A 10,145-nucleotide genomic window follows, 5' to 3' on the forward strand; every position below is an offset into this window, starting at 1 on the left:
GGAGGCTCTAAGTACCTGAATTTGTATAGAAAGCTGACTGCAATCCAATTGTCTCCTCCCTTGAATATTTCTGTAGCTTATCCAGCAGCTAATGAAAAATACATAAACAGTCCTGGCAACGGGATACACAGCCTCAGTTACCCTGCTCCCTAGCTGAGCTTCTAGTGCTTAGGGTCTGGACAAAGGTTCCTTCTGGTCTTGGGTCTTCTGTCTTTCTGGCAGCACAGTGGTATAGTTTGAAAAGAAATGATAGCAGGGTGCCTGCTACTGATTCTTTTAGGGTACAGTTATGGGATATTCTTCCTGGAAGAACTGAGACTGAATAATTCATTGGGTTGGGGTGAAATTGAAGCATCAACTCATCTCCTTAGGGTTGTTTTAAGTACTAAGGTATGTTTGCAAAGTGTCAGTACCTCCCTCTGTTACTCAGCTGTCCTCAGCAGTGTGTAGTTACAGCATCCTTCCACAACAGTGTGTAGCTGCTGCTTAAAACCCTGCAGGTAATAGAGAACTGAAGATGTCAGCTGGCAGCAGTCTGGAGGAGCAATGTTTAGAGATGTATAACACATGTATACAAGTGCTTCTTGCAATGTTTATGGCTGAGGCAGGGAAGTGTTTCTTGAGCTTGGTCATGGCTTTTTTGCTTACTGGCAAATGAGGCTGATGTTGCTGGCAGCCCCACTAATGCTCTTGGTTGCCGATGTTCTCTATACTTGGACTGCAGCAAAACCAGATCAAGCTGAGACTTTGAAATGGCTTTGGAAGAACTGTTCTTTGTTATTCTGTCACTTACTGGCTTAAAAACAGTAGCCTTGTGTAGAATGGAGGCAAATTTGAGTGGGGTAAATGTGAACTGAGAGATGCATGCATGTAGGGAGTGTCCCACTGCATAAGGCATTTACTTTGAGCTGTCTGGCTCTCTTTTTAATTACCGTAATATTAAGATGGAGCTCCTTGTGTCTAATCATGATGCTTATTGCCCTCTAGGTGTCCTGTCTGCAGATACTGCCAAACGCCTGAGCCAGTGGAAGAGAACAAGTGTTTTGAGTGTGGAGTTCAAGAAGTAAGTAGGTGGGTGGATGGTGAGATCTAGACTAGATCTGACTGCACAAGTGCTGTAGTTGCTTTTGGGGTTGATTCTGTGGCTGCTTTCAGGCTGATTTTTACCGAACAGTGGTGTATCTGCTTTCCTTTTGGGTTGGAATCAGTACTGGGAAGGGATCTTACCTCCCAGGTTTCCTGTTCTGACAAATCTTTCTGATTCTTGGAAAGAAGTATTAGCATATGAGCTGATCAGAGTGTGCATGATGAGTATGATAGCAGGCAGCTAGACTAACACTGAACTTGGTGATCACTTCTAGTCTGCACTCTTCAAAGCTTGCTTTTGTGGTCCTGCTGAGGTGCCTTATTCGTTCGTCAAGGCCATTCTTCCATCCATGCTTGTGGTAATTTATCAACCTGCCCAGCACCTGCAGGCTTGTAATTGGCTCAAATGAGCAGGTACCTCCTTCTCTTTAGCCTTCCAGCTGAGCAAAGTTTCAAAGAAGGAGGGGGGAAAGCAAACACTGTTTGCTTTCTAAGGAAGTGACTCGATGTACACAGCATCAGCAGGCCATTGGTGTCAGATCACACTTTCTCAAAGTGCTGATACCACCACTTGACAGTGTTGTATATACAGAGCTTTCTTACTCTGTTGACAGAACCTTTGGATCTGTTTAATATGTGGGCACATAGGCTGTGGCCGGTACGTGAGTCGACACGCTTACAAACACTTTGAGGAGACCCAGCACACCTACGCAATGCAGTTGACCAACCACAGAGTCTGGGACTATGCTGGAGGTAAGTGCTCTCTCTGCCCCTCTTGAAGGATGACCTTGTTTGTAAAACGGCTTTTGGGACCCCTTAGTAAGTGTACTTGTGGTAGTGTTTGCTTAGAGATTAAGGGGTTTGCATCTGTACTAATACCTTGTCTTTTGGGAACATTCATCTCCTCTCTAATAGCAAATTTTGTTGGTCTGTAGCAGATGGAGGAGGGAGAACATGATTTGGTAATGAACTGGGGCAGTCCTGTAGTCTCTGTGGAATGTGTTTGTTACTCCCTTTCCATCAATTTGCCCTGAGGTATGGGAATGGGCTGTTGTAATAAATATCCTGTAAGGTGTCTGTGCGAAGTCTGCTAAATAACAAATACATCTGTTGGCTTTCTGCCTTGCTAATATACTGTTGCAGCAGTCTGCATGGTTAATTGTGCTGCATAAAGTATTTCCACTGGTGTCAACCTGGGTGTTCTTAAGCTAAAACTCCCTGTGGTTGAATTTTCTCTCTTCAGATAACTACGTCCATCGACTGGTTGCAAGTAAAACTGATGGGAAGATAGTTCAGTATGAGTGTGAGGGAGATATGTGTCAGGAGGAGAAAATTGATGCCTTACAATTAGAGGTAAATATTTTGGCTTGTTGCACTCTGCATTGTGCTGCTGCATGGAAGTGTTTCAAATCCCAATCCAATATGACTACAGGACAATTACATCAGCTTATGCAGCAGACCTGCTCCCTGCATGTAGGCAATCATCTTCAGGCAGAAGCAGGATGTTTTTACTGCTTTTTTTTTTTTTTTTTTAAAGGAAAAAAAACCCCTCTTCTTGGCTCTGCAGAGCCAATGCAGCTAAGTGTAAGCTGGCTGCAGTTTCATCCTGTGTTCACCAGTAGATTGAAGATTAGCTGGTTACACTGCTACAAACACTCCGGTCATTGGAGAGAGAAATAGGTCCAAATGCCCAGACTCACTTGCCAGACCCTTCCTAGTGGGTCTGTGACTTGGCTTAAGAGCCAGGATGTGTATGGAACTGTCAATTTTAGTAGTTTAGCTTGTAAACTGGACAAGTATGTAGGAATCCATAGCTGTGTGCTTACCTTGGCTATCAAAGAAAGCTGACAGGCTCGTCTGATACCAGCCCTGTTCTGCTCCCTTCTCTTGAACAGATAATGAATTTTTTTTTTTTTGTACCTGTTGGCCAGCTTCTCCTATCCTAACTAGAAGGGTAAAGGAGAGAAACTCAGAATACTGCTCCACTGAGCAGACACACTGCAGCATGATTTCAGCTGCATTAGACACAAGGGTATGTGAGGAGCAACAGCCCATAGAGACCAGACTTTGTAAGCTTATTGCTCAAATAAATATTTGGTTGCTTTTCTGTGAATTTTCTGAGTAATGTTTAGATGCTAAACCAGCTATTCTTAACCCTTTTTTCTGGGAGGTTGGTGCTTAAAGTACGTAAGACTTCTCTGTCTAGCTTATGAGATCTAAGTATTTCTAGAGAGAATGAATCTGGCAGTGTATTTTGGCGCTCAGATATTACTAATAGTGTTCAAAGCTTTTTGCACATGTTTAATTCTGTAGTGAATGCCTGATTTGGTGCTTATTAGCCTGATGATAAGAAATGATCACGTTTTCGAACCCTCTCAACTCATTTGCAGAACCAGAAAGGAAAAGATGGGATGTAAGGCATATATCCTTGTTCTGATGCCAAAATAACATCAGAATGGGCCATACATGTTGGAGAGCAATAATTGTGAATAGTTATACACCACTGAGGATGCTTTCCCAGAGATGTTCTTACAGTGAAGCTAGATATGTGCATTTACCCTTCTGCCTTGGGTTTTGGGCTGTAAATTGGAAACTCAGCAACTCAGCCTTTGGGATCTCAGAGGCATGACAGGGATTTTCTTGTGGAGTGTAAAACTTATAGAGGTTTATTGCTACTACAATGAAAAAAATCTGTCTCCTCTTTAAAAAGTTCTTGGCATGATACTGGGTACAGCTTGGTGGAATTTATACTTGATCCTTGCTGTTGTGCTCTAAAGGCTTTCCTTGTTTTCAAGAAATCAAGTAATTTGGTTTTGAAATCAAATTGGTGGAACGCATCTGCTGGATCTGCAGTTTGGATGTATGTTCAGAAAGTCCTGTATGCTTAATTTCATCTGATTAAATTGATTTGTATATTGGAGCCCTTTGGGCTTCTTAATCGGCATAGACACCCTTACGGAAAAGTTGACTGTTCTGTGTATATCTTCTGTGTTTATAGTACTCATATCTGCTAACAAGCCAGCTGGAATCACAGCGAATCTATTGGGAAAACAAGATTGTCCGAATAGAAAAAGATACAGCTGAAGAGGTGAGCTCTGCTCTGGGTATGTGTGAACCTCTGCTGAAACAGGCCCCTGGACACTGTTAAGTTAAATGGGAGATGGAGCTGTTCAGTGTCTCATACAGCCTGAATGTTGCATGACGTGACAAGGCTTTGCATAGCCTGTTTCACTACCAGCTGAGAAAATTGGCTCCAGGATGTGTCCCTTATCTCGATGCTCAGATCTAGCAATTTGCTGCTCAGTGGTGCAGAAGTAGGTAGATTGCCACCTAGATTGAAGGTTGATTTAAATGTGCTGCTCAGGAAACTGCAGCAGTGGTGAAAACAAGTCCATGCTGCTGCAGGATCCCTGCTTGCCGATGCCATCCATCTCACACTGACGTGTATCTCTAGGGAAGGTTAGTGTACCATAGACAATATGACTTCAATTTGCTCGGCTGCAGAAAGTGGAAGCTGTCTTTCTGCTCCAAATGCATATTGATTTGCCCTTTCTTTCTGATCCCCTATCTCTCCTCATCACCCTTTGGGAAAAGTTCAGAGTCTCCACCTATAAAGCATCCTGTAGGCAGGACTGCTTCAAAATGTCATGAGCAAAAATCCAGTGAGAGTATTTTAATGCTTTTTACTCTGCGTAGATCCTTTCAACTAGGTTTAAAGTTAGTCAGAATTTAGGGCTGAGTCCTTAACTGAACTTTCTACATGACTTCTAATTAACCATTTAGTATCTGCAGTTAAGTAGCATTGTAAATGTAGAAATTATGACCATTGAAATAGTAGTCATTCGTCTAAAGAACAGTCCCAGAAATCTTATAGAGGGCCCTATAAAAGGAAAAGATACAGCAAAAATCACCTTGCACGTGACCAGAAAATATGATTCACAGAGCAACTTCAAAGTGAAACAACTATGTTATTTGCCCCAAATGTGGTTTCATGTTTAAAGATCCTTACGATTTTATTCAAGGCACTTGCTCCATGTAAGTCTTGTCTGGATCAGTGCCACTATGCAGTGTATTCCATTATCAGTACTCAGGCTACTTCCCCAAATTAACCATCAGCTGCATAAACATTCAGTGATTAAGGCCGGAAGGCTTAAAACCTGCTCTGCATTGACTCTGGCATCGGTGAAGGCACCATGTGTGCTGACACTGACATTTATCCAGATTGCTCCTCCAGGAAAGCATTTTTCCTTTAAATTTCTGCTTCCACTACATGCAAGCATGCTTTTGACCCTAATATAGGGGAAACAAGTATTTCTGTCTATAAATCTCCTGTAGGTCTTATGTTAGAAGTTTTGACGTGTTCTGTGCAGTGCCTAGAGAATGAGAGCTTGGTTTTCTTCAGCAGTAGCAGTCTCAAGTTGTGAAGTAGAGGGGAAGAGGAAGCCAATGTACGTGTGTTTCTGTTTGCGTTTTGCATGAGTAAGATATTCGTGTCAGTAGGTCACTGCCTTATGACAGCAAGCTGCTGAGTCAGTGCTGAGCAAAGTAGCATGTTAATTTTCAGACTTTGACCATACTTATTTGAGGTTTAATTTAAAATGAGCAAAAGCCTGGCATTATAAAGCCTTAAGATGGAAATTTAAGTTTGCTGACAGAAAAACAGCTGAGAGAATGGCTAAATGAATGCTTAACTGCAGTCAATAAGAAGTTAAGGATCTGATGTAGCTTTTGTTTGAATGGGGTGCCTGGCACAGATAGGCAGCCTGAGTTGCTGTTCTGTGAGAGCAGCTTCCACGGCAACGTGGTTCCTTGTTGGGGTACTGCAAAGTGTAATACAGAGGGTCTTCATCAAAATTAAGCCTTTTCTTGACTCAAAGCTTTTGCTTATCTGGATATAGTAATTGGTCAAAGTCTAGAAACCGCTCCAGAGAATTGAATGTCATAATGAAAGTGCAGAGGACTTTGCTCTGTGTGAAATGCCTGTGTGTTTGTTTTTACAGATTAACAACATGAAGACCAAATTTAAAGAGACCATTGAGAAGTGTGACAGTCTGGAACAGAGGCTGAATGACTTGCTCAAAGAAAAGCAGTCTGTCGAAAGGAAGTGGGTACCGCTGCCAGGTTTAGTTCCATGCAGCCATTAAAACTCCGCACAGGGACATCCAAAAAGAAAAAATCTTGCTATTCCTGGGCAATTTTGAGCTATTTAAACTGGTATACTGAGAACACAGCTTATTTTAAAAAAAGCTCTCATTTCTGTAGGTGTTCACAAATTGAAAGTGCCTGTTGAGTGGAACACAGCTTTTGGGCTTTTGGCTCTTTTTACATGGTCTGCATATTTAGCATTCAGTAATCCTTCCTCTGCTTGCTCAGAAGTAGATGCCAGTCTGTTTTGCAATTGGCGGATACATCCAAAGAGAAGAAAGGCAGCTCAACAGAGGCATCTCACCAGCACAGAGCAAAATGTAGATCTTAGGGAGTGCCTAGATGAAAGACGTCAAGCATGGATACTCTGCGGATCAGTGTGTTCCAGCTCCCTAGGTGGGACTGGTGCTCTGTTCCTCCTAGCCCACCAGGCCCCTGGCACTGCTGCCCATCCAGCAGTCCTGGTTGGAGCAGGGGACCCAGGCTAGTGAGCTGTGGTTCATGCAGCTCACCTTGCTGAGTGGAAAGAAGTCTGTGTATGATGCCAGCAAACTTTCAGGGCAAAACCACTGAGTTGTTAGGAGCAGGGAATTGAAACATGAGGCTACTGATATCCTTGTGGGAGCATCTTGCTTCTGAGTGAAGTGGTACCTTCAGGGTCTTGTACTCGGAGTGTGGCGGGAGCCAGCATCTGGGAGTCCCTGACTGCGCTGAGCTCTCTCAGGACGCCATGTAATCGCTGTGCCCTTTTTTGCACCTATTCCCTAAGTTGTGGATGCATGTTCAAGATTACGGTCCTGTGCTTCCAAAGGCACCCTGCCTTTTGGCATTTGGTACAAGATGGAATTGCCTAACTTGCAAGGGAAGGGATTCTCCCAGGTTATGCAGTCTGAGGGACAAAGGAAGGGATTCTGCTTCACAGCATCCTGCAGGTAACACCATGCAGGCAAACAGGTGCTAGCAAGCCTTAAGCTGGGTAGAAAATCCTGGGGGGGATTTCATAGTCCTCTTGTGTTGCCTCCCCTTGCCCGTCTTTTGCTGGAAAACCAAATTCCAGGTGGTCTTGGTGGGGCTGGGGACAGCTGGGGGTCAGTTGCCCTAAGGATGGGAAATAAAAAGGATGCAGTAGTGTTTGATCTGGTTATAGTACACTGCTTTCCTGACTTGTGCTTCTATTTGTAAGGTGTTCTCAGCTGAATAACAAAGTGGCTAAACTTTCCAATGAGCTGAAGGAGGAGCAAGAACTGAATAAGTGTTTGCGAGCTAATCAGGCCTTGCTTCAGAACAAACTAAAGGAGGAGGAGAGAGTGTTAAAGGAAACCTGCGAACAGAAGGACCTGCAGATCTCTGAGATCCAGGAGCAGTTGCGGGATGTCATGTTCTACTTAGAGACGCAACAGAAAATCAATCACCTTCCAGCTGAGACCCGACAGGAGATTCAGGAAGGACAGATCAACATAGCAGTGGCATCTTCCGCCAGCTCCTCCACAGGGGGCACGGGCAAACCTTCTTCCAGGAGAGGCCGTGGCAAGAGGGGCAAATGAAAATCAGAATGCTGTGCTCCCATACTGGAACTGGCCGTGCTGCTGGTAGGCCAGGCTCACGTCTCGGGACCCTGTCTGGGAACACCCAGTTCACTAAAGCCCAGCTAGAAATTGTCTTCAGAGCTGCTCATGAAACTGGCTGCCAGTCAATGGAGGTGTCTGTGGTATTTAAAAGCATTTCACTGCACTATTTAGCTATTTTTAGGCAGATCTTAATGACCGTTTTGCCTTCCTACCTTTTCAAAGCCCCTCCTATCCATGCATTTGACTTTCTTCTTGGAGAGTGTACTGTTTTGGGGTGGGTGGGTGTGTATATGTTAAACTTTGCATTCCCCAAGGGGATGCTGTAGAGTAGGCTAGGCCCAGTGTGTAAGGCTTTTGCAGTTCTTCTCCTGGATTAAAAGTATTCTCAATTAAGAAATTATTTCATTTAATAAACAGTGTAAATTAGATTCTATACATCTCCTTTTAGTATATGCACCCCTGACACTGCAGAACTGCTAGTGCAGGAGTAGAACTGTAGTTCGGAAGTAAAAAGGAATGAGGTGTGGAAAATAAACCATCTTAGTGGTGTAAGAAACTGAACAAGTCCTAAAGGCTTATAATCTAGGGTATTAAATGCTTTAAGGGACTTTGCTACTATCTCTGTCTTCATTGAAAGGCCAGTGCTTGCTGCCTTTGGGGCAGAAAGCATGAAAGTTTTATATTCTGGACACTAACGTGGTTGTTTTACAGGCATTTCTACAAATTAAATAGAGCCATCTTTGTGAAGACTGGTACATATTGCATATTAACAGCTGCCATGGTGTTCCAATCCTCCTGGAGCAGGGTGCGTGTGTGTTCCCTCTGTGAGCTGCAGTAGCGGTATGTTGGCATAAGCTCCAGTGCTGCTATCCTCAAAATGAGGGGAGGAGAATGACGAACACAGCATTTTAGAAACTCTCTTCCTACGTGCCTGTACCCAACCTTTGCGGTAGCTGCTGGCTCCTACCCACAGGGCTGCCGTCCTTGGGTCTGCAGTGGAGCTGAGCGCCCTGCCCTGCGATGGGACCCTCGCCACTAGATGCAGCTGTTGTTTCCAGTTACCGTGATCACATAGCGCTGCCTGTTGCACTCTGAAATGTGGCTCTGTCCAAAATCTCAGCTGGCAAAACTTTTGTGTTATTTGCCCCAAAGGTATGCAGATCCTGTAAGGGAAATTTGTGGACAAATCTGGGTGGTTTTTTTGTTGGTTTTCACTTAGAATATATATCAGACTTGATGCTCTGGGGTGGGAAGAGTTTTACCCTGGCTGGAGAAGCAACTGTCCTGGTTGCTGTGTTGCACTCAGCAATCTGAGCATTTAAAGGCTAATCCTTTATTAAAAATGGCTGGGGGAGTCCCGCAGTTGTCTTTTCAGGCCATAGTATGATCCTTTTCCATTGTTCGAACTGCAGGAACAGCCGTGATCTTAGTCTGTAACACTGAAAATGCAGCTCTTGACTTACCAGCTCCAAACTGGAACAAAGAAGTAAAACAGCTAGTCCTTTATTGCTAGAAGTTTGGCCAGTTGAAAGGAATGAGTTACAATAAACAGAATGACTCTCGGAAGGTGAGACGTTATAATCTGCTTCCTGACTTTATGGACTGGAAATGTTGAACTTCCTCACTTTGAAATACAGGGCGCTTGTTAGTGCACTCATTGCATCCCCTGCTTGGGTTTGGAGATCTGCCCCAATCATCTGGAACTTCGACCTTTTCTAACTTTGTAGCATGAATGTACACTAACTTTTCTAGTGTGTGGATTGTACAACCAGGCCTCTGCCTTCTGTAAATTATTCTAAGGACCTAGAGGTGTACAACACAGCTTGCTCTCCTATAGAAACTATTTTATTTAAGATATATTTTTACATCATCTAATATCCTCTGACCTTTTGCTGAAAGCTTGCTTTGTGTAGAACACTAAGATGCTGTACTGTATCTTGGAATTCATTTTCAAAAAATGTGATTGAAAATTAAAACAGTGTGCAGTATTTTTGTTTGTGTATTCAACTGGAAGCGGAGGGAGGAGATGGCAGGGAGAACAACAAAACATGTGACTTATTCTTTTTGAAGTCTTCTACTTTTTAACTCGAAGGCAAAGCTGTCCAAATGAGCTCTTTGTTGTGTTTGGGTTGGGGGGAAGTTTGGTTCAGCTGAGCTGAGAGGAGCAGATAAGGCAGGCTAATTATCTCTGGCTCATGAGAAGTGGGCAGCTCATGCAGAAAAAGCAAGGGGTGTTGAATAGTTCTGTGTTAAACCAAATTATCCTCAGTCCTTGAGCCCCCTCCAGTTTCTCCTAAAATCATCCCAGGTGACAAGGCAGCCTGCGGTGTCCACCTGGCTGTTCAT

General features: G+C 43.7%; 1 protein-coding gene across 2 annotated transcripts in view; it reads left to right on the top strand.

Annotated features, from left to right (window-relative positions):
* Window positions 1-9,787, top strand: part of BRAP (BRCA1 associated protein) — a 15,729-nt gene extending 5,942 nt beyond the window's left edge. For both annotated transcript variants that reach the window (XM_069794639.1, XM_069794641.1), the window contains exons 7-12: window positions 988-1,063; window positions 1,701-1,839; window positions 2,330-2,439; window positions 4,085-4,174; window positions 6,087-6,190; window positions 7,415-9,787. In XM_069794639.1, the coding sequence (XP_069650740.1) occupies window positions 988-1,063; window positions 1,701-1,839; window positions 2,330-2,439; window positions 4,085-4,174; window positions 6,087-6,190; window positions 7,415-7,775 (880 nt within the window). In that variant the 3' untranslated portion in view covers window positions 7,776-9,787. The remainder of the gene's footprint in view (window positions 1-987; window positions 1,064-1,700; window positions 1,840-2,329; window positions 2,440-4,084; window positions 4,175-6,086; window positions 6,191-7,414) is intronic.
* The last annotated feature ends 358 nt before the right edge of the window (window positions 9,788-10,145 follow it).

This window comes from Haliaeetus albicilla, chromosome 10 (assembly GCF_947461875.1).
Source record: "Haliaeetus albicilla chromosome 10, bHalAlb1.1, whole genome shotgun sequence".
Classification (NCBI taxonomy): domain Eukaryota; kingdom Metazoa; phylum Chordata; class Aves; order Accipitriformes; family Accipitridae; genus Haliaeetus; species Haliaeetus albicilla.